The 23,514-nt window shown below is 38.9% G+C and overlaps 3 protein-coding genes and 2 long non-coding RNA genes across 6 annotated transcripts in view; 2 read left to right on the top strand and 3 right to left on the bottom strand.

The window, feature by feature from the left end:
- Nucleotides 1-23,514, bottom strand: part of LOC138026078 (serine/threonine-protein kinase Pink1, mitochondrial-like) — a 110,594-nt gene that overhangs the window by 66,569 nt on the left and 20,511 nt on the right. The window lies entirely within an intron of this gene.
- On the top strand, nt 2,831-6,968 carry LOC138026111 (breast cancer anti-estrogen resistance protein 3 homolog). The gene is made up of 3 exons (XM_068873313.1): nt 2,831-3,159; nt 4,276-4,444; nt 5,349-6,968. The coding sequence occupies exons 1-3, from the start codon at nt 2,945-2,947 to the stop codon at nt 5,838-5,840; spliced, it is 876 nt and encodes a 291-aa protein (XP_068729414.1). The 5' UTR covers nt 2,831-2,944; the 3' UTR covers nt 5,841-6,968.
- On the bottom strand, nt 6,474-15,519 carry LOC138026142 (uncharacterized). Of its 2 annotated transcripts, none has more exons than XR_011127228.1 (3): nt 15,389-15,503; nt 8,902-9,376; nt 6,474-6,612 (listed from the first exon to the last, which is right to left on the bottom strand). It is a non-coding gene; the product is annotated as an uncharacterized lncRNA (long non-coding RNA). The 2 variants fall into 2 exon arrangements; XR_011127229.1 differs by lacking the exon at nt 8,902-9,376 and adding an exon at nt 9,912-10,194 and having other exon boundaries at nt 6,505-6,612; nt 15,389-15,519.
- LOC138026018 (retina and anterior neural fold homeobox protein 2-like) lies at nt 17,654-20,564 on the top strand. Its single transcript, XM_068873194.1, has 3 exons — nt 17,654-17,786; nt 17,935-18,182; nt 19,368-20,564. Exons 1-3 carry the CDS (start codon nt 17,702-17,704, stop codon nt 19,779-19,781), a joined length of 747 nt encoding a protein of 248 aa, XP_068729295.1. The 5' UTR covers nt 17,654-17,701; the 3' UTR covers nt 19,782-20,564.
- LOC138026026 (uncharacterized) lies at nt 19,615-23,201 on the bottom strand. The gene is made up of 2 exons (XR_011127217.1): nt 22,915-23,201; nt 19,615-22,181 (listed from the first exon to the last, which is right to left on the bottom strand). It is a non-coding gene; the product is annotated as an uncharacterized lncRNA (long non-coding RNA).

Genomic DNA, 23,514 nt, shown 5'->3' with positions numbered 1-23,514 from the left:
AACAACTAAAATTATGAAAGTTGACACTGAATAACTCTTAGATACTCTTGCAACTTCATTACGGGATAGATTTTAAATCGGGATGGAAATTGTATTTGGCAGTTCGGAACTTTGTGAGCTGAACTTTTCAAGTTAAGACAATGATTTTTGGTAATTTTTTTAGCTCGTGGCACAGTAATAATTAATCTGTCTACTGCTCGACATTGTCTTAATCTTATTTTTTTTGAGAGGAAATTAAGAAAAGAAGTATCACGATTATCTGCAGATTGAAAAAGATTCCGATAGCTTTAGAGGTAAATGGTTTTGGTAACCAAAGAAGTCATCGACGTTTTGAAGCTCAAATGTGAGGAATGTCGACCAAATGTTCTACTAGGAACTTCCAAATGTACAGTAGTCTAGTCTCGTTTAGCAACGATAGTTTTTTGGTTTCAACCGGAATTCGTTTGTTTTCCTGAACACTTAAACAAAGAAGAGATCTTGAACGTCATAGGTGAACCGCGTACAAAGGTCTGCGTTAAGGGACTACATTTTCCGTTTTTCGTGAGGAAATGGGGCAGAAATAGACATGAGATCGATGCTAACATTTGGACTTGAAATTCACATCACGCGTCTGTTTTTGAAAAAAAAAAAAAGGAATTATAATTCATTGACAATTATCAGTGTGGTTCGACCCAACGCAGGTACACGTTTATTCATGCTGTTTCTAAACCAGTTCACAGGTTCACAAGAGAGACTACTTGACGGCCGGCATTGAACAGGAGTAACCACCATGTCATCGTCATCTCAGAAATTTAGAAGTCGCAGTATGACACTGCCAGCCAGAGTGAAGCTTGAACAAAAACTGGGGCAGGAGTCCAAAGCAAGGTCGCGTTCACCCATGCCATTCAGAAGGTAGTGATTGTTTTATCCTTTCTTTCAGTTTGGTAAAGCAATATCTCCTCGATTAGGTTAAGTAATTATTCTTGAGTGAGGTGTTAACTTGTTACACAGTCTCCATCCCAGTTAGTGTAGTTAGAAGCCCCACACTGTGCTAAGTTGTTTAATAGATCACAGGTCTTGTTTACTTAAGAGTAAAATGATAGCTTGTTGACAAGAAAAAAAGAACATGTTTTTACGTCCGGATGAACATTGTGAGACAATATTCCTTTGGACATGTAGTTTAGGTTTTGGGAAAATAGGGCATTAAATATCAACTTCATTTGTCTCGGTTGCTTCTTGTTTTTGGGCAGAAGCCAGGAGGAAAAAACCCGGCAAACAACTATTTTGTCCTTGGATAAACAATATATAGCAGGTTATAATAACATTAACAGTGAATTTATAGAAAGTTACCTATTCGAGCACAAATAGTTCACTGAAATGCAAATGACATTGTCTTTAGAATAGAGAAAATTAATAGTAACATCTTAATCAAAAGGAAATTAAAGGGCAACCGTAAGAAAAAAAACTTTGATGTTTGAGGTCTCACACAGATCTGGTTTGATTTGTTTCACAGGTTAGCGGACCTTTTGAAAAGAAAGAAGAAGAAAGGAAAGGGGGACCTTGATTCGTTCAACAATCTGCCCTTAGAGAAGCAAACTTGGTTTCATGGCAAGATAACGGCAGACTTTGCTGAACGCTATTTGCGACGTGACGGGCACTTTTTGGTGCGCGAAGATCCAGCTAAACCCGGAAGCTACTTTATTGTGGTTCGGCACAAAGGAAAACCCATCCATGTGCCACTGGACAAAATAAACTCGTCCAAAGGCACAAGAATTAAATACAGAACTGAGGATTCAAACGAAAGTTTTGACTCAGTGGCTGAACTGATCCACCATTGTGTCGCGGAAAGGAAACCATTATCTCAAACATCTTCGGTGATTATTACTCATGCTGTCAGTCGTGACGCAACGCTTCTATCCACTGACGATGTTAAAAATAGGTACGTCACCAACAAAAGCCCGGCAAACGCGTTGCCCCCTAAGCCCCCTGGGACTGGACCCTTGCAACAAAAAAAATTGGATAAATACGCAAGAAAGAATAGCGATCCTGGGCTACACCTCGTTATTGCAAATGGAGGACTAAAACAAAATGGTGTTTTGGACTCTCATACGGTCAATGGTATTGTGAAGTGTGATGAGTTGAAATGGACAATTCAGCCAAAGCAAAGAGAGAAAATTCCTCAAGCTTTTCTTGATAGATCATTTGATAAATCAAAAAACAACTCTGATACGATATACGAAAGACCACCTGGAGAAAACGAAGCCGATACTGATGTGGAGAATTCAGAAGATGTATACCACGTGTACGAAAAGCCGGACCAAAACTTAAATTCAGACAGCCATTACGATAAGCCAAGCGAATCCTCTGAAAATTCGCAAAGTTCTTCTCAAAACACGAACGAAGAAAAAATGCTTCATAATGAAGGCGACGAAAGTTACTACGACAAACCGAATCAAAGTCAAAACGGAGGAAGTTTTTACTTTGAGCCATCTTTAGAGAAGACAGAGTGTCAAGCTGTTTATGAGAGGCCTCCAAGCACAGGCAGCCAGCACAGCTTGGAAGGCCAAGAGGATTTATACGACAAGCCCAGAGCCAGTATGGAATGCTTGTACAACAGTCCGATAGGTAACAAGAACAATGTGCATAACAATTACAAGTCCATTACAGAGACCGACACATCTACAGCAAAACCCAAGATGATTTCAAGATCAAGTGCTCCCAGTTTGGCTTCGCCACCACCACTTGCAGAATCAGGTTCTATGCGCACCTCTCCACCCAAGAAACCGAATCGTCCGTCGCTTTCTAGATCACGATCTGAACAAACTTCGTCTGCTTTGCTAGAGGCATATGACAGCCCTTCATCAAAAGTGATATCCTCAGATAAAATGAAGGAGGAAGACAGACCCAATCTCGCGGAGCAGGAATTGGCAAAGCCTTTGGATAAAAAGGAATCTTTTTAAACGTAATGAAGAAAATCGGTGAAAAACTACTTGCGCCATTTTTGGAGACCGACTGTCTTAGCCTTGCTCGCCACTTGACACACGTGGATCTAGTGTCACTTTGGGGCAAGGAGCCTCAACGTCAATCTTGGAGCATTGAGGATGGCACTGGAGGAGCTAAGGGACTAGAAATTCTCACGCTTCCTCAAGGAAGAGAAATACGAGCCCAGTTACTAGAAAGGTTAGCAAAATTTCAGTCTACTTTTTAGTCCATATCATGACTTCTTCACGGAAAGTCGGGAGAAAAGTGCACTTCTCAAATGTTAGTGGTCAGATACGTGCCTTGCATCCATCCGGACCAGAAAGGGTTTTTTCCTGTTTTTTTTTCCTATTTCATAGCATAATACATGATTACGTAACAGCGCTCTTCACAAGGAAGGTACTCACACTATGGGACCCGGTTGCAATAACAAGTAATACACATCGCAGTGATCAAACGAATCTGTCAATGAACAATGAAGAATTTACTACTGTTTTTGTCCCAAGACACTTCTAGCTCTCAACTGCAAAGCCTCTACGAAAATGTAGAACAGTGCCGTGACACCTGCGGGAAAGGTGACATTTGAACGCTGTCAACTGATTCGACCACCGTTTGGTTGGGACGGAAAGAACGGGTCGGCATAGTAACATGTACTTATTGACTGAGTGGGAGGGCCGGACGGGAAAATATTTGGCTCGAGGTCATGGCGTATGGACCGAACGCCATGACCGAGGGCCAAATATTTTCCAATCCGGCGCTCCCACTCAGTCAATAAACTCGACCTAAAGTCAGTCAATAGGCATTTTATCATATGGGCTCTTTACACTATTCACGAACACTCAGAAGATGAAGTTTGGACAAAAGAAGTGACAAAGATTTGCATAGAAAATGCAACTGATGTGTTGTTTGCATTTGTTTCTAAATAACTTGGATGTTTAAAAGCGACAAAATCCTCTAAAATTGCATCGCACGGAATAGTGCGTGTTGCTAGCAGGACCTTACGGCTTTTTCCGGCCCTGCTCACTTGAATACGTACGGCCCTCATATGGGGATTTTCCCAGTAGTTTTACAATGAAAGCGCGGAGCCGTACGGGCCATGTGATAATAAGATGGATGTGTATTTGTTTTTAGGATACAGGATACGTGGTCGCAAAGGCCTCACATGATTGCTTTGAAAAGGGTGGTCGTATGACAAGATGTTACTCGCTTAGGGCCTCCTATTCGCCTCTGTGGAGTTGCTTTTTTAAAGCTGCGTATCTTTGGTCATGGATGTAATGAATTATACGTTTGCATTAACCTCTTGTCTTCACTCAACAGATTTTCCAATGTTTCCTGCTGGGTAGCAACATTAGTTGTGGCAGCGGGTGACCTACAAGCCAGAAGAAAGGTCTTAAGTAAATTCATACAACTTGCAGATGTGTTGAGCGATAAGCTTGGAAACCTTGTCTCGTTTATGGCGGTTATGGAAGGCCTCGCCAACATACAAGTGAGTTGCCTTTGTGTCTTGAGCTACAACATGACTAGGGTCATATGAAGCATGTCTCGTAAATTAGCTAGACGACAACAGAAGGTCATCTCTCTTCTACCCTGCTAAGCTTATAACTCGTAACCCCACTTTGAGTGATCGTTCTTTTAAACCTGGCAGTGTTCCAGAGAAGAGACTGTTCTGAGGTCCAAACCCTGACAAAACTAAAGACATTACCTGTCAGCGTAAAGACCCAGTGGTACAGACCCCAGCTTAAAGCGTTCATATTCTCCTCTAAAACTTATCTTGACCATTGTCTGGATATATTTAGATTCATGTCTTCATTCTTTACTGCCTACGTAACGAGAACGAAGGCCCAGTACTTCGTGCGGGGAGGCTTCTGCTTGTCATGAAAACATTAAAATTCTCTTATTCTAACCGTTGACTCTCTTTTTTGGAGAAGTTGCTCGATATCTGTGGGGATCAGAAAAGAAACGGCTAAACGAAAATTTCAGTCTGACGTTTGCGTAGACGGAATGCGAAATCTCGCTATTCTTGGCTTGCATCCAGGTGATCAGACGGCCATGTTGTTGTACAAAACTATAGAAAATGGCCCTGCAAGTTTTGCAAAAAAAAACAGTAGAGTCAAATTCCCAAAAGACATTTTACTGCATTGTTCTGTAGACCAATATGGCCGCCGTGACGTCATATGCACAGCTATCAATGGACGATCCTTCAGGGGATTTGTTGGCTCCTTGTCATGAGCTCTAGGCTTGACGCATTTTTTTTCCCCGCGTGGTGGTCCAATGTGCGAGCGAAATAACTGGGGATTTAGATAAACCTGAGGAAATTGCTGATGAAAATTGTTTCGGATCGGTTTTAAACAGGTCAGTTGTTCTAACTTTAAGCATTTTCTTCTTGTTAGGTAACGCGACTTCATCACACGTGGTCCTGTCTTCATCACCAGTGCTCCTCAATAGCAATTCTCTATCATAGCACCCTCAAACCATTGGCCACTCTGCTAAGCTCCGGAGCTCCCAGCCCTTTTCCAGGAGTGTGCCTACCCTATGTCGTGCCCTTGGTCAGGTACATGGAAATGACCCCAGATGAAATTTTACACGATTGGGCACATCCTGAGGTGGACCTCGGATTAGAGATCATGTTAGCGCACTTGGACTCGGGGCGCTATATCACCCAGCAGCTGGACGATTTCCGCAAGGAAACCGCGTCAAGATTACAAACAAAAGAATTTGCCTTGGATGATCAGATCATGAATTATTTTCAAGAAAACCTGAATGTGGGCAACGTCCTTGGACTCGGTCCTGATTCAGCTAATCAGGCAAATAAATTAAAAACACTTCTGCAATGGCTTTCTGAAAATGCCGAAAATTCTTCCAGCGCGCCCTCTGGAAGGTGAAAGAAGTAGTCTTCTGTGTCTCTGTTGTTCTTGGGAATCCTTGAGGCCAGAATCATCATGTCAATCGTTACGACTACATCTAATCACATCTGGTCTTGAGCTGCAGCCCAATTTAGAAGGCATGCAAGCCAAGAGAAATTGAGAATCGCTGATTGGAATAGGAAAAGCCTATCTTTATAACTGAACGGGTAACAGACCCGAATAGACCAATTTCGATATATTAATACTCAGTCCTACACAAAAGACATCATCTCGAGGCTCTGGGGAATGGACTCATACAAACCTTATATTTATTCCCCAGAGCCTCGAGATGATGTCTTTTGTTTAGGACTGAATTTTAATATATCGAAATTGGCCTATTGAAAAAACGTTGATAAATTGTCATTGTTGTTGATATTACAAGCAACACTGAATTATCTCGGCAAGGAGAAAGAGGTTGGTTACACAATCCGTACAAGTATAATGGAGCGTATCTGAATCCACTTTAAAAGTTGGGCTCTTACCCTGCAATATTGAAGTTCGTAAAGTGCTAAATTTACTTTAGTTTGTAAGTGATACAAATAGAGATTTTCGTTCGTTGTTGTCGTTGTACAAAATTCAGGAGACATGGCGACTCTTGTATCTGTAGAATTTTAAAAAGCAAAAAAAAAGTCATTCTTATAGTGATAGTGTTTATAGATTTTACGCAGAGAAGATCTTTGTTTCCAGTTAGGAAGTATTCCTTTTATCGTCGAAGTCCCCTTGCTCTATTGTTCATAGTGTTTCTTTTGTCCTACAAAAGGAAAAATTGAGATGGTGTAAATAAAATAATAATGAAATGTTATGTTTTTCCAAACGAATGAGAAAGTAGGGCATCCCGTGCTAATTCCGAGTCAGATCGATGCAATGCATCAAGCGCAAAAGTTTTAGTTTGTCTACGAGCAGTTGTAAAGCAGCTTTTCGATGTGTTCAAAATCGAAGGGCACAAGAAATGTGGTCTAATATCTTTACAAACATGTGAGACTGAAACTACTTTTTTTCATCATGGTTGTAAATGGTAAATGAAACTAGTATCTTCCCTAAGGTCCTAAGATAAAAAAGTGAAGGCACGAGTCAGGAATCTAGTGGAAACCGAGGCTTTTTTCATGACTGTTGTTTTGTGTTCCATTTGTACTAGTTGAAACGCACGCAATAGAGTAAGAACAATTAACAAATCGAAAGTGGTTCAGCGTTGTCTGTACTTTTATCGACAACGATATTCGTCATTACACTGGTCAAAATGTTGTGGACTCACGAGGCGCAGCTGGTTGTCGATAAGAGTACAGACAACGCTAAACCACTTTCGATTTGTTTTTTACCACAATATTCAATGCCAAAGAATGTGTTGATAAATTTCAGAGCGTGACCAAAGTAATGACACAAAAAAGAGCAAGCGTTGTCAATAACTTTCGCGCAATATGATTAGTTTATTTCCCAAAATGAGCATTCCTGATTGGCTATTACATTGCGCGACAAATTGACGCGAGCAGCGTTGTCTAGACTCTCATCGACAACGACAAATTAGCCAATCAAACTGCGAGATTACAAGCAATTTTGGTAAAAAATAAGATTGGTCAAGATTAAAAGCGTTTCATTAACATAGTTAATGGATGGAGATGGTTATGAAACTGGACAATTTCCTTTGTTTCATGTTTTTGTCCGTATTTTTGGCCTTGACCTTGCACAAAACGCACCTTTTTTCAAGAAGAGAACCCGTGCGAAGCGAAAACAAAAGATCGTGCAGGGTCATGGTCAATTCAACATCGATTGCAACAACATTGTTGAAAGTTCTGAGGTTTCATAACCAGTTCCTCGATTAACTATGCTATGGATGAAAGTAAGACCGATGGGTGCAGTATCTACACATCTCAAATCATCTGTTCCAAATGCGCATTGATTAAACTCAAAAGAAGGTTAGCGGATGCTTGTCAAGTCAGTTCTGCGTCGGACTTTTGTTATGACGTAATGACGTTTTAATCGGAAAACCGGGAGCAGGCTGCGTTATTTTTGTAAAGCACGTTGACTTTGGCGCGTGAATGTATGCAAAGCTCAACAGTTCACTTCTGGTAACGCAGACTTTGATTCAGTTAGTTAACAAGCGTGTTTGCATTGCCATGATCTCTCCTTTGAATTCAGAAGATCTCTGTGTAAATGTGAACAAACAAAAACAAAAAATGCATAAGGTAAGGTATTGAGAAATGAAATCTTAAACATGCGCTGGATAGTCAAGACCCTGAGGGGCTCAAAGCATGATTCAAAGATCTGAGGCCCGTTTCTCGAAAGTCCCGAAACTTTACGGGCCATTTTCGGGTGTCACAATTCACTCTGTATCTCAAGAACAGAGAGAATTTAAGTCGTCAAATTTCACAGTCAGTTTGCTTTTAGCTACCTTGAAAACATGTTCAAAGATCGGCGTTCCAAAACAAGCAGTTGACAGGTTCACAAATGGCTATCTGGGCCCGAAAAGTTTTCGGGACTTTCGAGAAACGGGCCCCTGGCCCCAGGGCAACTTAATCCATTGTGTAAGTCGCTATTTCGAGCGAGTACAACAAATAAACACCTTCAACGTTGGTCGAGGTTTTTGTACACATCTTTACTCTTGTGCGCTTAGAGTGAGCAAATACTGAAACTGGCGGTTAGTGACAAGGTATCGCGCCTTTGAACAGCAGGGGCCTGGGACCCGTTTCTCGAAAGTCCCGAAAACTATTCTGGCCCCAAAAGCCATATGTGAAACTACCAACCGCTTGCTTTGGAAAGGCGATCTTTTAACATGTTTTCAAGGTAACTAAAAGAAACATGTCTGTGTAGTTTGACTACTTAAATGCTCTCCGTTCTTGAGATACAAAAGGAACTGTGACACCCGAAAATGCCCCGAAAAGTTCGGGACTTTCGAGAAACGGGCCCAAGCGGTCCGTTTCTCGAACGTCCCGAAGAACCATTTGCGAAAATGCCAACCACTTGTTTTGGAAAGCCGATCTTTTAACATGTTTTCTTACTTACTTACTTACTTACTTACTTACTCTTACTTTACTTACTTACTTACTTACTGTCCATGATGCCCTCTGGCATGTAGGGCAGCAACAAAAGACGTCCATTCTTGTCTATCCTGTGCCCTTCTCCCGATTGAATCCCTTGTCTACCTTGTTGCTCTTAATTCTTCCATAACAGTCCTACGCCAGGTGATTTTTGGCCTTCCTGGCTTTCTCTTCTCCTCCGGGGTCCAGTATAGCGCAATTCTAGCATTGTCATCTTTATCGCTTCTAAGGACATGCCTAATCCACCTCCATCTTCGCTTCATCAGTATGTTTGCCACGCCTTCTTGTTCGCATCTCCTCAGCAGCTCTTCGTTTGAGATCTTGTTTGGCCAGAATATTCTCAATATTCGCCGTAAGCTCTTTGTGTTTTCAAGGTAACAAAAACGACTGTGAAGTTTGAAGACTTAAATCCTCTCCGTTCTTGAGATACAAAGGGAATAGCCCATTTCCGAGTTGCTGCATGCTTGAGTTTCAAAGCGAGTCCTGGTGCACAACCATTCAAATGGAAATGAGTTGCGTATTCTTATGCAAATCAAACTCATTTCCCTTACAATAGTCTTTTTTTTTTTTAATTTTACATCACTGATTTACATTACTTACATATAAAGCATATCAATACATGATTACATTGCTACTGTACAATACTTACTTAACAATACAGATCTATAATACAGAGTAGCCAGAATAACTTAAGTAGTCCCTGCATACTCACGCACAGCCACACGCACACGCACACGCACACGCACACGCACACACACACGCACACGCACACGCACACCAACACGTATTACGCACTTCTGAGTATCCGTCTAAAAACATCAAAAGAGTCTCCAAAGAGTTAACGCAACTCGGAAATGGCCCATTGTGTCACCCGACAAAGTCCCGTAAAGTTTCGGAACTTTCGAGAAACGGGCCCCTGGTCTCGGTTGTTTAAGCTACTAGAACTCACTGGTAAGATCGGTCGTTTATGTTAGTCCTAAATGAACAATGAGTACCGCTGGTCTGCGGGCTCTACAACCTCATGCATGCGCCTCAGCATTTTGGCCCAGGTTCGATTCCCGGACCTGACGCCATAAGTGGGTTGAATTTGTGTTGGTTCTCTTCTCTGCTTCGAGGGTTTTCTCCGGGTTCTTCGGTTTTCCTCCATCACTGAACAAAAACCAGCATACAGCTGATTCCAGCTGGCTGTAAGGTGTGCTCCAAGGTCATACATGGACCGTATAGCGGCTGCCAGAGGCGTCATTATATGCTTTCGGTTCGGCCTTGTTGAGCTGCGTCGTTGCTGTACTTTGCGACGACGACTAGAGAGACACATTACATTATTATTATTATTATTATTATTATTATTATTTTAGTATTTTTTGAATTAAAGAAAGAGAACATAATAAAACCGATACAAAAATATTGTCATGTGCAACTATAGATGTTTAACGTGTAATGCGCCCGTGGAAAGGGTTCTCTTCAACATCAGCCAGACTAATATGTTTGCCTGCTTGATGGGCTACCTAAGGTCCACTGCTCTCAGAAACTTGCAAGTATGAGAGACCAATTTAAGTGATTGCAAAAAAATCTTACAAAAGCTATACCATGAAGTTGTTCAAAGCGAATGAAGATAATCCCTGGTTCAGTGAAAACTTCACTGAGATCTTTTTGCTGCCACATATTAAGGAATATTGTTCAACGAGATATTTTCCGTTTGTGTTCCTTTCAGTAAACGTTTCTTTACGTCCAGCTCTTACTTTACAGAATAAAGTTTAGTCGCGGGTTAGCGTTATTTTACTCTTGAACAACTTGGCTACGGCTGTTCTTCAAGTGTATGGCCCCTATGTTCACTTTAGTAACCTAAAATGACCATAGGGGAACTATCCTGTAAGCGCGCCAAATACGATAACATAAAAGTCACTAGATATCTATAAGCTGTTCTTATAATATTTGACAGTTTTTGTTTGTGATTTTTCCACAGGTGCGGTCCAGTCATGCAATATCGATCATCGGATTTAATAATACGTATAAGACTGACAACTTTTTAACATGGCTTCTCAGTTCTTCAAGTGATTTTCAGGAAAAATTCATCAGGAAAATTTCATCGATTGCTCTCGAATTTTAACTTTTAGCCTCACTGGAATATTTACTGCTTTTGAAACCTCCGCACTCTGCGATATTTTGTTTCTTCATGTGCGAGTCATGGCTTAGCTGGGCAAGAGACAATTTTTAGTTATAATTCATATGAAGCACCCATTATTACAGCCATGTTCTCCATCAGCGACTGGAATCCGCGAATAGTGCGGCTTTTACTTTAAAATAACATATATTAAAGTTAGACAAACAATTTACTCGTGTGTATAACGTTAAAAAAGCTCCGTTTTTCAAAGTTGTCGAATGAGAAGCCAGTTCTTGGAAGCGAAACAATTTCGTTCGTTTTTTGTTTTTGCTTTAATTCCTTGCAGGTTTTTTGAATGGCTTTGCCTAACAATAAATTGGGACACGTTTATCCTTGACAACTGTTGCAAAAAGTAGACAATCCTTATCCCTATTTTCAGGGAGCTGGATCTATTTTTATAGTGCCTAAAGTTATTTGTTGTCTGATTTCAATATATGATGTGCTCTAGTGCGCCTTTTTGGCCCAGCACAAAAATAGACCCCGGAAACAATCAGAATTATTCCTCATTTTGCGGTTTAATTTAAACAGCTGTACTCAACTTGAATGGCAAATCAATCTTCTAGTTATCAGATCCCTAATGAACTCTCCAGCATCACAGATTCTTAACACACAAACAGACAAACAACTACGTATTTACACAACTTGAATACAAAAGGGGTCATTATAAGAATTGTAAATAAATTAAGCGAATGATGGCTACCTGTAATATGCATAGGGGCTGATCGTGAAAGGGATGAAATGTATTAATTATTTGGGAAGTTAAACATTGGACCTATACTACTATACGACGGTGTATTGCACTTCGACGTAGACTTTCATTTATTGGCAATTTTAAATTTAGGTGTGTACATTCACGTTTTAGTGCATAACAATCGGTTCACCGGGCCATGTCAAAATGTTGTTTAATAAAATGTGTGCCCTATCTTACTGGGCCCGGTTGTTCAAAAGCCGATTAACACTAATCCCAGATTAAAAATGAACCAAGGACTTTATTTCTTTACTCCCAAATGCTGTTCAACGCTGATATTCGACAAAACCTTACACTAGAAGAAGTCAATCTTGAAAAACGAAAACAAGCAAAAGAAACTTTCACCAAAATGTTGAAAACATGAAACAAAGGTTTACGTTGATCCTGGATTAATTCAATCGGCTTTCAAACAACCGGGCACTGGTGACTATACATCGTTTAGGCGAGTGGTTAAAGCACGATACCTCGATTGGTCTTCACCAATGCTTTTCCGCAGGCTCTTAGGAATTTGCCATAAAGGACCACGCACGCGCAATAAATCGAACATCAAAATATTGACCATTTAATAGGGTATATTGGCTGTCAACATACCATTTTTCACTGTGCCCGGAAAGATTTGTGTCTCACGGAAAATTATTATTAAAATTGGTGTTTTTGTCTTAGATGCAAGTCAATAACATATTTTAGGATTTATCCTTGCCTAAATATCAAACAGAGTCATACGACCTTATTTTGATCATTGAAAAACCTTGATACTAATCGCAATTTGGGTCTGAGTGTGGCTGAAATCTTAAACGTTAAAAGATGAACCATTAAGTAAAACCAGTGAGCACTTCGTGGTATACGTAAAGAACGGGAATATTGAAGATTTGTTTTTTATCCATTTAGCAGCTGCATAAACACAATTTCGCTTTCATGTTAAACCCTTTCTTCAGCGTCAAGTTATCAGACTTTAACAACTTGAAAAATGTTTTCCAGTCGAGTTTCAGTTCGAACTGAATTCAGGAACTTCAAACTTTGACTATTCTGTGGGGTTCTTTTTTTTATCAAGCTTCCCTATACGAAAAAGAACTAATCGTATCGTTGAGATAAGCGGCACGTGCTTTGGGAGGATCTTATCATAGATCTCTACCAAATGTATTTACCTCTAATATTTCTGACACCATATTTCTCATCGATGACCTTTATTCAGCCAATTTTCTTTTTGTTTTATAGTTGCAAATATGATTGAAAATTCTTCGTCTCACGAATGAAATAAAATATCACAAACTGGATCACATTGTTTTGATCTTTACCGGAAAGGTCTCATTATCTCTTTAAGGCGAGGAGTTCTCCCATAACGTTTTGTTTCAACAAGTGCAGGTGGCATGTAAAACTTCGTAAAATAAAAAAAGCGTCGGCAAAAAAAAAATGAAAAAAACCCTTCGATGCTCCTTTAAACCAGTCTTAAACCAATTCTTGTCAATGACATATCATTACTTGGACAAATGCATTGAATTCCAGTTTCGTTTGGAGTTGTGATCTTCAACACACAGTAATGACATTTATATTGAAATGTTTCTGTGAAATAAGAGCGTTTGAAAACTTTTTCACAGGTGTTTTTCTTTATTTGTGAACTTTTAAAATGTCACCTTTAAAATGATCGTGTTAGAGACATGATAAAGAAATAAGCATACTTAGTTTGGCTATCGTCTTGTAACCAACTGGCGTCACAGGTTTCCGACGTTAACTTGCGGCAAACTTTTTGTTCTCAATGCTTTGCAATCTAAATGCGTGAAGTGTATTATGAAATCGATGAATAGCGGTGCTAATTGAAAGAAAAGCTGTGGTTAACTTTTTTAAATGGGTGAATGTGAGACTTATTATGGATAATAACCAGAACGAGAATTGGTTTTAAAGCTTCACGTGGACGTTAAGTTTCTATCAGCACTTGTCAAAACTAATCCTATGCTGAGTGAATTTCTTACGACGCAGTAAATGTTCTTGAAGCAATAAATTACATGCTGTAATAGTTACCCGTGAATACTTTCTTTCCAACAAAAAATTCCAATCAAATTTCTCTTTTCAGGCTCCTTTATAGGAATTTGACATTATAATGGGTGCTTGACTGTATTTTTAAAATATAACCGCACTTAGTCTCTTCTAAAGCTAGTAGTTATGACAATTAGTACGAGATTTCTTGACGTAAGCATGCAAGGATGAATGCGTCCACAAGGCCATTCCTTGTACTGTATTTGTGCCATAACAAATTGTTTAACCTCAAGTAATGGAGTTTAAACAGTGTATTTTAATTTAAATGTATATTTGCCCAGCCCTCTAATTCAAAGTAGCGCAAGCATTAATTTCTACGATCCTATGAGAGCGTTTTATGCTCGGCTTTTCTTTGCTTCGAGTCCTTCATCGGAACCCCTCGCAAGTATGACGCACTGAATCAACCAGCACCTCTAAAATGCACTACCACATGAGGAAAGTTTAACTTATACAAAGGATGATGGCGTTTAAAAGAAGGTCACTTGTTTGGAAATGAAATAAAAAAACATGAAGATCTTATCTGCAAGCAGCCGCCAAGTACTTCGCTCGGCACCTGACAACTTTGTTTATACCAGAAGCGCGTTGGGTATTAAGTACGTCAAGAAAATCCAAACGAAGCACGCGCCCAAAACGCTAACTGAAGTCTCAAGGTGACTTGTGAAACAGGATATGAAGAAACACATCTCGTTAACTGCATGCAGTCAATTAGACTTACAACTCGTTAACTGCAGTCAATTAGACTTAGTTTTATTCAGCGAACTCGTGCCAACGACAAAACCTGTAGAGGTTTTCATATTAGCTATTTAATTAATCGCATCTTAGGATAAGAGTTGCATTTTTGAGGAACTCAAGCAACACAAGAAGAAAACTTTAGTTTGTGGTGTTTGGCTTTTAAAAAGTTAGTTTCTCAGTGCGCTCTGCAGGACCTCCGTGAAATTAGGAAACAAAAGCTTTTGTGCAAGATACATACGACGATCTTAATAAAAATGCCGGGTTTCATAAAAAAGAGAAACAAACAAAGAGTTTAAACCATTATGGTGAGTTAAGCGTTAGATAATTTAGACAACTGCTATAAAACTGACGTTTGTTTTTGTCTCCCTGAAATGGGGCAGTAATAACGAAATCTCAAAAGCTGCGTTATAGGCCATATAAACCACTGTAGCACAAAACAGATAAAGGACACTTAAGTTAAAAAGCAGAATATTTTAGTTCACTGCAACCAGCTCACCCCCACACACACCTTCAATAATCAATATCGTTATGTCAATGCAGCCCTCATTAAAAGCGCTTTGTTTGACATAAACGCTGTGTTTCTGCCATGGGCAATTCGTTAAACACGGTTTTAGAAACAGTTATTGAGACGGTTTAAGCGGGGTATGAAGACAAGTGTCAAGGGTGGATATGCTTTTCAACATATTTAAAAATAAGCTTTTGTGTTTTTGAACAAAAGATCGCGGAATACTTCGACTAAACTCGCCTCCGGTTAAACAGTACCTGCTCTAAATTAGCTGTTTCTAAAATAAACGGGTTTTCTGGATAAATATTTTTGTTTTACCTTGATGTATAAAGCTAAGCATGAAGGCTGATCAGCGAAATGCATCAGAAATAGCGGAAAATCCTGCATCACAGAACATCCACTTGGGATTGTTCCAGACGAGTATGGTTTTCACTATCGTATGAATTTTCTTTTCGTGAAAATGAAATTTTATTATTTCTGTCAGGGTCAGTCAAAAGTGGTGTTAACAATGAGGCAGTTAATTCAAGACAGACAGAAAGATAATTATCCTTATAAATTGAGCACGGTGAACATGGAAACAAGTCGAAACTGAGTTCAGTGATCGTCAAAGTTGAATGTCATAAAAAGAGAGTGATAAAAGCGCGGCGATATCATTTGTCGCATGTCTGCTGATTGCCTGTTATACAAATAAACTTAACATTTTTACCAATCAAGACAGGAGATAAGTAAACTATGACAGCGTCCCTAAGGCTCATTGGCTGCTTCCGTCTTGATCGTGAAATAAATTCCTTCTTATTTTAACAACTAGCCACACGAAGCCGTAAATTATTTATTAAAGCGTGCATGATTGGCTCCCAATTAGTTTAGTATTGCCTGGCAGTAATTCGCTAGGCCGGCTGGCCTGATCAAGCTAGTTCTCGCTTGATAAACGAAGGCGAGTTCGTCACGGTTCCTCGTGGGTTAATCACTAAAACTCGCACAGTAAGAAACTCAGATATAGTGACCGAGACAATGTTGCACCGAAAAGCGATATTAATTCTATGCACCAAAACTTTTTTTTCGATGTGGCTATTTTTTAAATATTCGATATTCCTTGCAGGATAAATATCTTAATTTGCTTAAGTTTAACGCGAACTGTCATGAAAACGATTTGCAATTTGAACTGAGTTCATATTGCAGACGGAAAAAAGGTAACTCTATAAACAAAGTTTTAAAACACTCAATTTTTTTTTCAGAAGAGATCCTCGCGAACGTTGCTTTTCCAAAGGGACTCCGGATAAGAGGTTATACATAGACCGTTCAATTTTGGAGGAAAATTATTGTCTCAGTGCCTAACTAAAAAAAGGCAAAGCATATGCATATGCTTGGAGAGGGCTTTCTTGACGTGCTTCTGGAATTATTTGTTTCCTCACTGGATCTTATTTCTATTTGATCAACTTATTATAGTTTCGTCATACGAAAGACACCTGAAGTATTCAGTGAAAGAAATTCCACATATTTTTCAAACTTGCGCTTTCTTTACAAAGTGAGTTATCCCAGTTATAAAGAGCATTTTTATTGGCATTTTCTCCGATTTTTAAAAGTCGTTTTCAACCGACATAACCCGTTGCCATCGAGTACAAAGTTCCGCATCTGAAATTTCTGTGGTAAGCCCGTTGCCCAATGCTCTTCCGATAGAGAACACCTTGTATAAAGTTTTTCATTTACACGACGGCTGACCCTGGAAAATGAACTTCTTCGCAATTATACTTTTCGCAGCTCATGTCTATTAACGGTTTTAATGGTCTAAAAAACAAAGTAGAAAACCATTTTAATAAATGAAATGATGCTCTTTTTAATTTCGAAAATTACAATGTCCATTAGTGTTGGAGCAAAAATTGTTCTGATTCATGACAGTTCGTGTTTATTGATAGTGTTCACTGAGACATTCCAATTTAGCTGTGAGCTATATCTTAAAACCAAATCAAATTGAGTGCACGGATCTAAACAACATTCAAACTGATTAATTAAAAATGCTGAAACCCATCGGGAGCCACGACACAAGCTAAAACCATGTAATTGCGCCTCTACGCATCGCAACTCACATTCCGCTTTTATACCCGTTTTCCGCTGCGTTCGTGAACGTTAATAGCATTTGTTCAACCTCAGATAAGACGTACGGAGGCGACTTGTTTTAAAAAGAAAGTACCTAAAGGAGTGTTAAAATATCTTATAACTGGTCGTTTTATCATTAGTAAAATTGTCTTATTATTCAAAGAACATTAGCATTGATATTGATGTGGTCTTTATGTTAGAGGCGTACAAATAACCTTGAAGGTGATTTCTGAGCCACGCGTGTGGCAGGTGGCTCGGGCACTAGTTTTTGGCATTAGTAATGAAATTTACCATTGTATGCATTCAAACAGGACCTATATTAATTTTCAATTTGCTCTAGCGCTGTAGCTGAGGGTGAATTTTCACTGCAGCTGCACGCGCGAAAAAGAAAACAATTAACGCCGAGGCCCTAATCAGCTCGTGAAGCTAATAAGTTCAAAGAGAACGAGTTGGAAGGATCAGTTTACTTTCGACCTCTGTCGTCTCTCAGCCTGTCCATATCCAGCGGTGCCGGTGTCTCGCAAAAAAAAAAGGATCATGGAGCAATCTCTTAGTCTTGCAAAGCCTCATAGTCAGTATGTTGTCAGCGATGTTATGGAAAGCTTGAGCAGTTCCTCTAAGTGTAAGTTCACTGAGTTAAGCGATTGAATGTTGGTTTTGGGGCAACAGCCTTGGCAAAGAAAAATAACTTAACAGGGTATGCAGTTAAAATGGTAAAGGGGTAACATTTTCGAATGACTGCTAAGGCGTTGAATTCACTTCCTCAATAGATCCTTCTCTGGTGTACAGAAGTTATCAATCTTCGGCAACAGATTTATCGTCTCCACCAGAGTCCCAGGCACATGGGAATGGCGAAGGTCCTGCAACAGTGAGGAGAAAACAACGCCGAAACCGTACAACATTTACAAAACAACAACTACAAGAGCTGGAAAAAGTTTTTGAGAAAAAGCATTACCCTGATATCGCCCTCAGAGAAGAACTTGCCACAAAGATCAACATCAGCGAGGCACGAATCCAGGTAAACCAAACGACACAAACAACCCAATTCGATGAACTCTCCGTAGCTGCTTAAGTTTCAGATTGGGACAATTCCACAAATTAAAGGGCAAAATAAAGAAAGACGAATGTTCGGCCAAAAATCGTGATTTTGCATGAGCACCTAATGGAAAACATTCATGATTGGGTGTGGTAGTTAGCAATAGCCTTGTGCAATAGTTTAATCATAATTGTATTAGGACATCGAGCAATATTATATTACTGGTGAAAATTGTGTGATGGACGATATACCTTCCAGCCCAGTGAATCTGAGCATAATTAAATTTCTTTTTTTTTCACCTTTAAAACCAAGGAGATATTGCCAATCATGATAACATGACAAGATCGAATAGGATTTCTCTGGTACAATGTTTTAAAGTTATATTCGAACCACATGATCGGCGCTATAACTCTCGTCAAACATTTTCCCCTTTCAATGCTTTTCTTTTGGCCCCTTTTAGCCACACGTCGCGCAAAAGAAAACAAAACACGAGTTTAAAAGCTAGGGCGTCTCGAATGGCTGAGAGGACAGAATTGGACGGATAAAATCAATAGTCTTTCTTTAACAAAGTACGTTTGATACTGAAACATACTCTTAAGACCGGACGTTCTTACTTCACCGATTTCCCGTGTTAACAGTTATTGTATTAAAGCCACATTAGTGTCCGAAGTTACTTATTTGTTCGAAAAAAAATGTCTAGATGTATGACACTCAATTTCTCGACACAGAAAAAACCGATGTAAATTGATCATGAGGAAAATCATCAGTTAAGTTGTTAAGATGTTTTAATTGAAAATGTTCATAACTTTTGAAAAAATTATTTCCGTTGTGTTTGTTCTTTTTTTCCAGCATAATATTTACGCACAGACGAGTTCTTTTATCGAGAAAGCATAATAAAAGCCATCGTGTTTTGCTTCTGTCCGACAATTTGCTCTTCCAGCAGAGTGTTTTTTGTTTCACAAATTAATCTCCAGTTTGACGTTTTATCATCTAACGGCAAATTAAGTTGGAGACGAACAACTTTGTGATGAACACTTATTTAGTCGACTTTAAAAGATGTTTTCATTGAGTATGTACGCAGTTTGATTCATGCCATTTGTGAAATGCTTCCGGCTTTTGAAATTGCAACAATGATTCTTAACGCATTCAATTTTGTTTTCTTGATAGGTTTGGTTTCAAAACAGACGAGCGAAATGGCGAAAAAGACAAAATCCAAGTCAGAGTTTGGGGAAGAAAGTGCGCTATCCGAGCGACAAACTTGGCCCACACCTGCCGATTGCTCCTCGACCGGGTATTCCTTGTGGACCGCCAAACTACTTCCTTGGTTTACCTGGAGCAGTTCCTGTTAGCGCTCATCATCCTTCTTATCCAGGGATCCTTACATCCCTTAACGCCACAAACTCAAGTTATATGTCTTCATCGCAGATACCAATGCATAACGGAGCACTCTGGCCATGTCAGAGCGCTGCCTTCTCCAGCCATGCGGATCAACCCAAAATGGCACTGGAAGCACTTCGGATGAAAGCAAAGTCTCATGCATCGTCGATATCTGCGTTCGAGTTTGTTCCCTCGTATCATTAGAGAGGTTTTTATGAAAGGTGTCGGAGGTAGACGAAGGGACCGAGGATGTACGCTGGGGCGAAAGTTCCCGAAAACCTCAATAATTGTCAGAGTAATGAATTGAAAAAGGGGTGAAAACAGTTTCTTTGGACAGAGTACCTGTATGCTTCATACGCTATTGCTAGATGTTCCCTTTCTGTTTTCTTCAAAGTTAGCCTTTTATAGTTTGTATTACAAAAGCGCCTTCTCTGAGAAGCGTTTTCATTGATGTGTATATTTATATTTAGGTCCAACCAATTTCTTCTATAGAGTGAGCGCTTTGCGTTAAGATGTATTTTAAATATTTACTTACACAATTAGCAAGTTTCTTTTTAAAACAGAGCATAATGGTAGGATCGTTAGTGAAGTTGCGAATACTTAAATCCTTTTTGGAGTCGGTCTGGCTCTGTGGCCAAAGGTGCGAAATTGTTAAAAGCAAATTTTCAGCTTCTGAGCTAAATAACTGAATTACGGATTGTCAAACGAAGGTAATAGTTGGGCTATATATAAAATATAGTCTGCTACGACAGACCTGACTTGCTAATATCAAATTGGAAAGCCAGGATGTTTTCATGTCCTTCGTCACTGTGAAAACTTGTCTGAACGCTTACTTTCCTCGAGAGAGAACACATTTCCATACACAATACAAAACCAGTGAAGAGTGTAAGAAGTTGATAAAGACAATTGGGTTTCTCCGACCCTCTTTAGTACTATTTAATGCGCTCAGTTCAAAACTGATGAAATAAAATATCGAAGTCACTTTTATGGCGTCTTGAAAATTAATTCATCAAATCAATGTTTCACAGTGAGAGAACTTGAGTGTTTCTCATTTCATTTCATAGCGTCGCTTGGATGATCAACAAAGAAAAATAAGCCAAGAAGAAGATTCATCACCTATTAAAGTTTGAACCACATATTAAGTCAGACGTTTAGTCTTTCTTTCCCACTCGAAAAGGAATGTTTTGGAACATCAGCGGAAAGCTTAGGAAAACCAAAAACTTTTGTTTTAATAACAGACTGGAGTAGAGAATGTCATCGCTAAAATTCTCGGTCGTTCTCAACTGATTTAGCCGTTTATTTCAGTGAGAAATCGTTGAACAAAAATCTGGCACTGTGCCTCCCAACCTAAATCACTATTAGGTCTGGTACATAATCTTATTTCTACAGGTGATTTTAACAAGGCCTTTCAATAAAATTCCTAGGTAAAAAAAGGCTTTATTTTTAAAGACTTAGATTGCCCTACAAAGGCCTTAATCTCAGGAAAAGAGATAGAATGCCGTCAGGTACCAAAGTTCGTCAACAGTGAGATACTTAAGAGTGATTTTTGTGTGATACATGCAGTTCTAAACAGCAAATTCAAGAGGAGCTTTAATCTTTTTTTTCGAAAAAGGTTCCACTAATATATTATCCGAAGCAATTTTCCGACAAGACAAATTAATGACAACCAGATCGAAAAATAATGACAGCGGTCAGAATTAAAGCACCTGGGAAAAAACGTCCTACTCACTTAATTTGCCTTAGGAAAGTCCGTTTCCCAACGAATATTGTTTACAAGGCTTAACTGAGCAAGTATATCAATGATCAAAAGAGAGATAACGAGAACTACAAAGCGCATTACACGGCTATATTTTGCATTACTTAATTTAGTTTTCTTTCCTAATACTTTGCATGCATTTTTCTTTGCTAGTGCACCAGTGTTTGAATTAATTTACCAATTGGAGATTGCCATTTGTCAGAATGCGAAGTCAACACCGACCTCCACTTGGCTGTGACCGTACAAGAGACCTTGTTTTTGAAACTTTAATGACCTTCCTTTCAATGAGCTATCTCATGATCTCAACGACTTTTTTTAACGGCCGTTGTTTTTCAAACAAAGTTTTGTGATAAATGTGAAGACAAATTATACTCGTGTACGATAAGTTATTTGATATTGTGGTTCGCATCATCACTCACGATCATTTGCATAATTGATCATCTTGTTTCCATTTTTTAAATAAACTTTTTTTAGAGCTCGCGTCACTAAGGTGTTTGATGATAACGAAAAAATGTCCGTATTGAAGGCTCTTCTCTAAAACTTACGATTTTCCCGTTTCTTAGAAAACTAACTCGAGGCAATCTCGAGAAGAGAAGTCGTATTATGCGCGGTTACCCGGTTAGGTCTGGCGCAGGTGTCTTTCTTGATATAAACACTTAGTCTGAAACCTTTCTCCATCAACCAACTATCATTTTATTCTTTAATTTTGTTTTATTTATTGTTTGAAGTTTATATTGCTTTCGTATTTCGTTTAAAAAAATTATCTATTAGACCACAGTTTCACGCAGCCGACGGTTTATCAGTTTTAGATATCTTCAAATTAGAAAAAAATGGTTTCCAACGAGTTTCTGAAAAAAAAACAAACAAGTAATTACTATTGACGTCATTGTAATAATCCATGGTACCACAAACAAACAAAGTTCGCGTTACCTACATTAAAATACCCTTAAAACATATTTTTTGGATACGTCTAAGGGCCGATTTACACGGTACGAGTTTTGTCGCATGCGACAAGCTTACTACAGGCGTACGACATGACCTACGATTGTTGCAGCGTTTAAAACATGTTTTAAAAATGCTACGACATTTTTCTACCGTACACGCCAATCGTATCTTGTAAATCGGCCTTAAGGTGACGCAAAAAAAGAAAACCTGAACACTTATTCAGATCACTAATCAAGCAATTTTCTTGTATTAGTTATTGGATTCAGCTCACTATTCTATGACTTTTATGGGATCGCTGGATATTTAAATAAAAAAGAATTCGCAAAATTATGTTTTCTCAAACAAGAGATTCATGTATGAGAAATCGTTATTATATTTCCAATGAATTAGAATCAGCACGACCGCCAAAATAAAAGGCTGCCACGGATGTCTTTTGTGCTTCTTGCTTTGAGGATGATTCATTTTTAATTACGACAGAAACGTAAGTCTTTTAATTCTAATTACGACAAATGAAGCCAGCGTCTCGCTGGCTACATGGTGGGTTCAAAATATGAAAAGTCTTTCTATTTATGACTAATTGATTTTCTTTCTTTTTCCGCTTAAATTGCGAGTCATCGTTCCTTTTTGTTGATTTACCTTGCTTAGGTAGTTTTCTGTGGGCCTTAAGTCAGCGTCCAAAATGGATTGTCAGTCACAATTGACATTTCGCTCGAGCTGTGAGGCGGCCGCTTCAGTGTTTTAGCTATTAAATCTTGCAGTTGACAAATGAAAGGAAAACATATAGCCAAAAGTTAACCTAGTTTTATAGAGACAAAATAGCAAAACCCATTAAAAGCAATAATAGTATAAATCAAACGTTAATCATCCCGCAAATGAAGTTTGACTTGTTAAAGACATTGGGAACCTTCAGTCGAAGGGCAAATATTAAAATGAAAACCTTCTCTGTCGGTAAATTGAATGCGCTCGTCGCGATGTCGTGGAGATATTTCCTTTTTCCAATTTTCCAGGTGTTCTTCATTTAAGTGTCGATGTCATGTTGCTTTAATAACTCTACATTAGGATTTTATGCTGAAATAGATCACTAATACTTGTATTTCTAAAATAAAACAAAGATAAACCTAATGAACCTTTATTTAATATGAGCATCGCATCTTTTAACTATTCACGTCTAGGAGAAATGAAGACGGACTTTTCTTGACAATTCTTTCATTTAATAGTATGATTAAGATAATGACA

This window comes from Montipora capricornis, chromosome 2, assembly GCF_036669925.1.
Source record: "Montipora capricornis isolate CH-2021 chromosome 2, ASM3666992v2, whole genome shotgun sequence".
NCBI lineage: Eukaryota > Metazoa > Cnidaria > Anthozoa > Scleractinia > Acroporidae > Montipora > Montipora capricornis.
This window is presented reverse-complemented; position numbering and strand designations above follow the sequence as displayed.

Coding starts and splice junctions, on each gene's coding strand:
- LOC138026111 (XM_068873313.1), top strand. CDS start 2,945: ATGAAGAAAATCGGTGAAAAACTACTTGCGCCATTTTTGGAGACCGAC. Junction 3,160..4,275: donor CGAGCCCAGTTACTAGAAAG/GTTAGCAAAATT, acceptor TTCACTCAACAG/ATTTTCCAATGTTTCCTGCT. Junction 4,445..5,348: donor AAGGCCTCGCCAACATACAA/GTGAGTTGCCTT, acceptor TCTTCTTGTTAG/GTAACGCGACTTCATCACAC.
- LOC138026018 (XM_068873194.1), top strand. CDS start 17,702: ATGGAGCAATCTCTTAGTCTTGCAAAGCCTCATAGTCAGTATGTTGTC. Junction 17,787..17,934: donor CTTGAGCAGTTCCTCTAAGT/GTAAGTTCACTG, acceptor CTTCCTCAATAG/ATCCTTCTCTGGTGTACAGA. Junction 18,183..19,367: donor TCAGCGAGGCACGAATCCAG/GTAAACCAAACG, acceptor TTTTCTTGATAG/GTTTGGTTTCAAAACAGACG.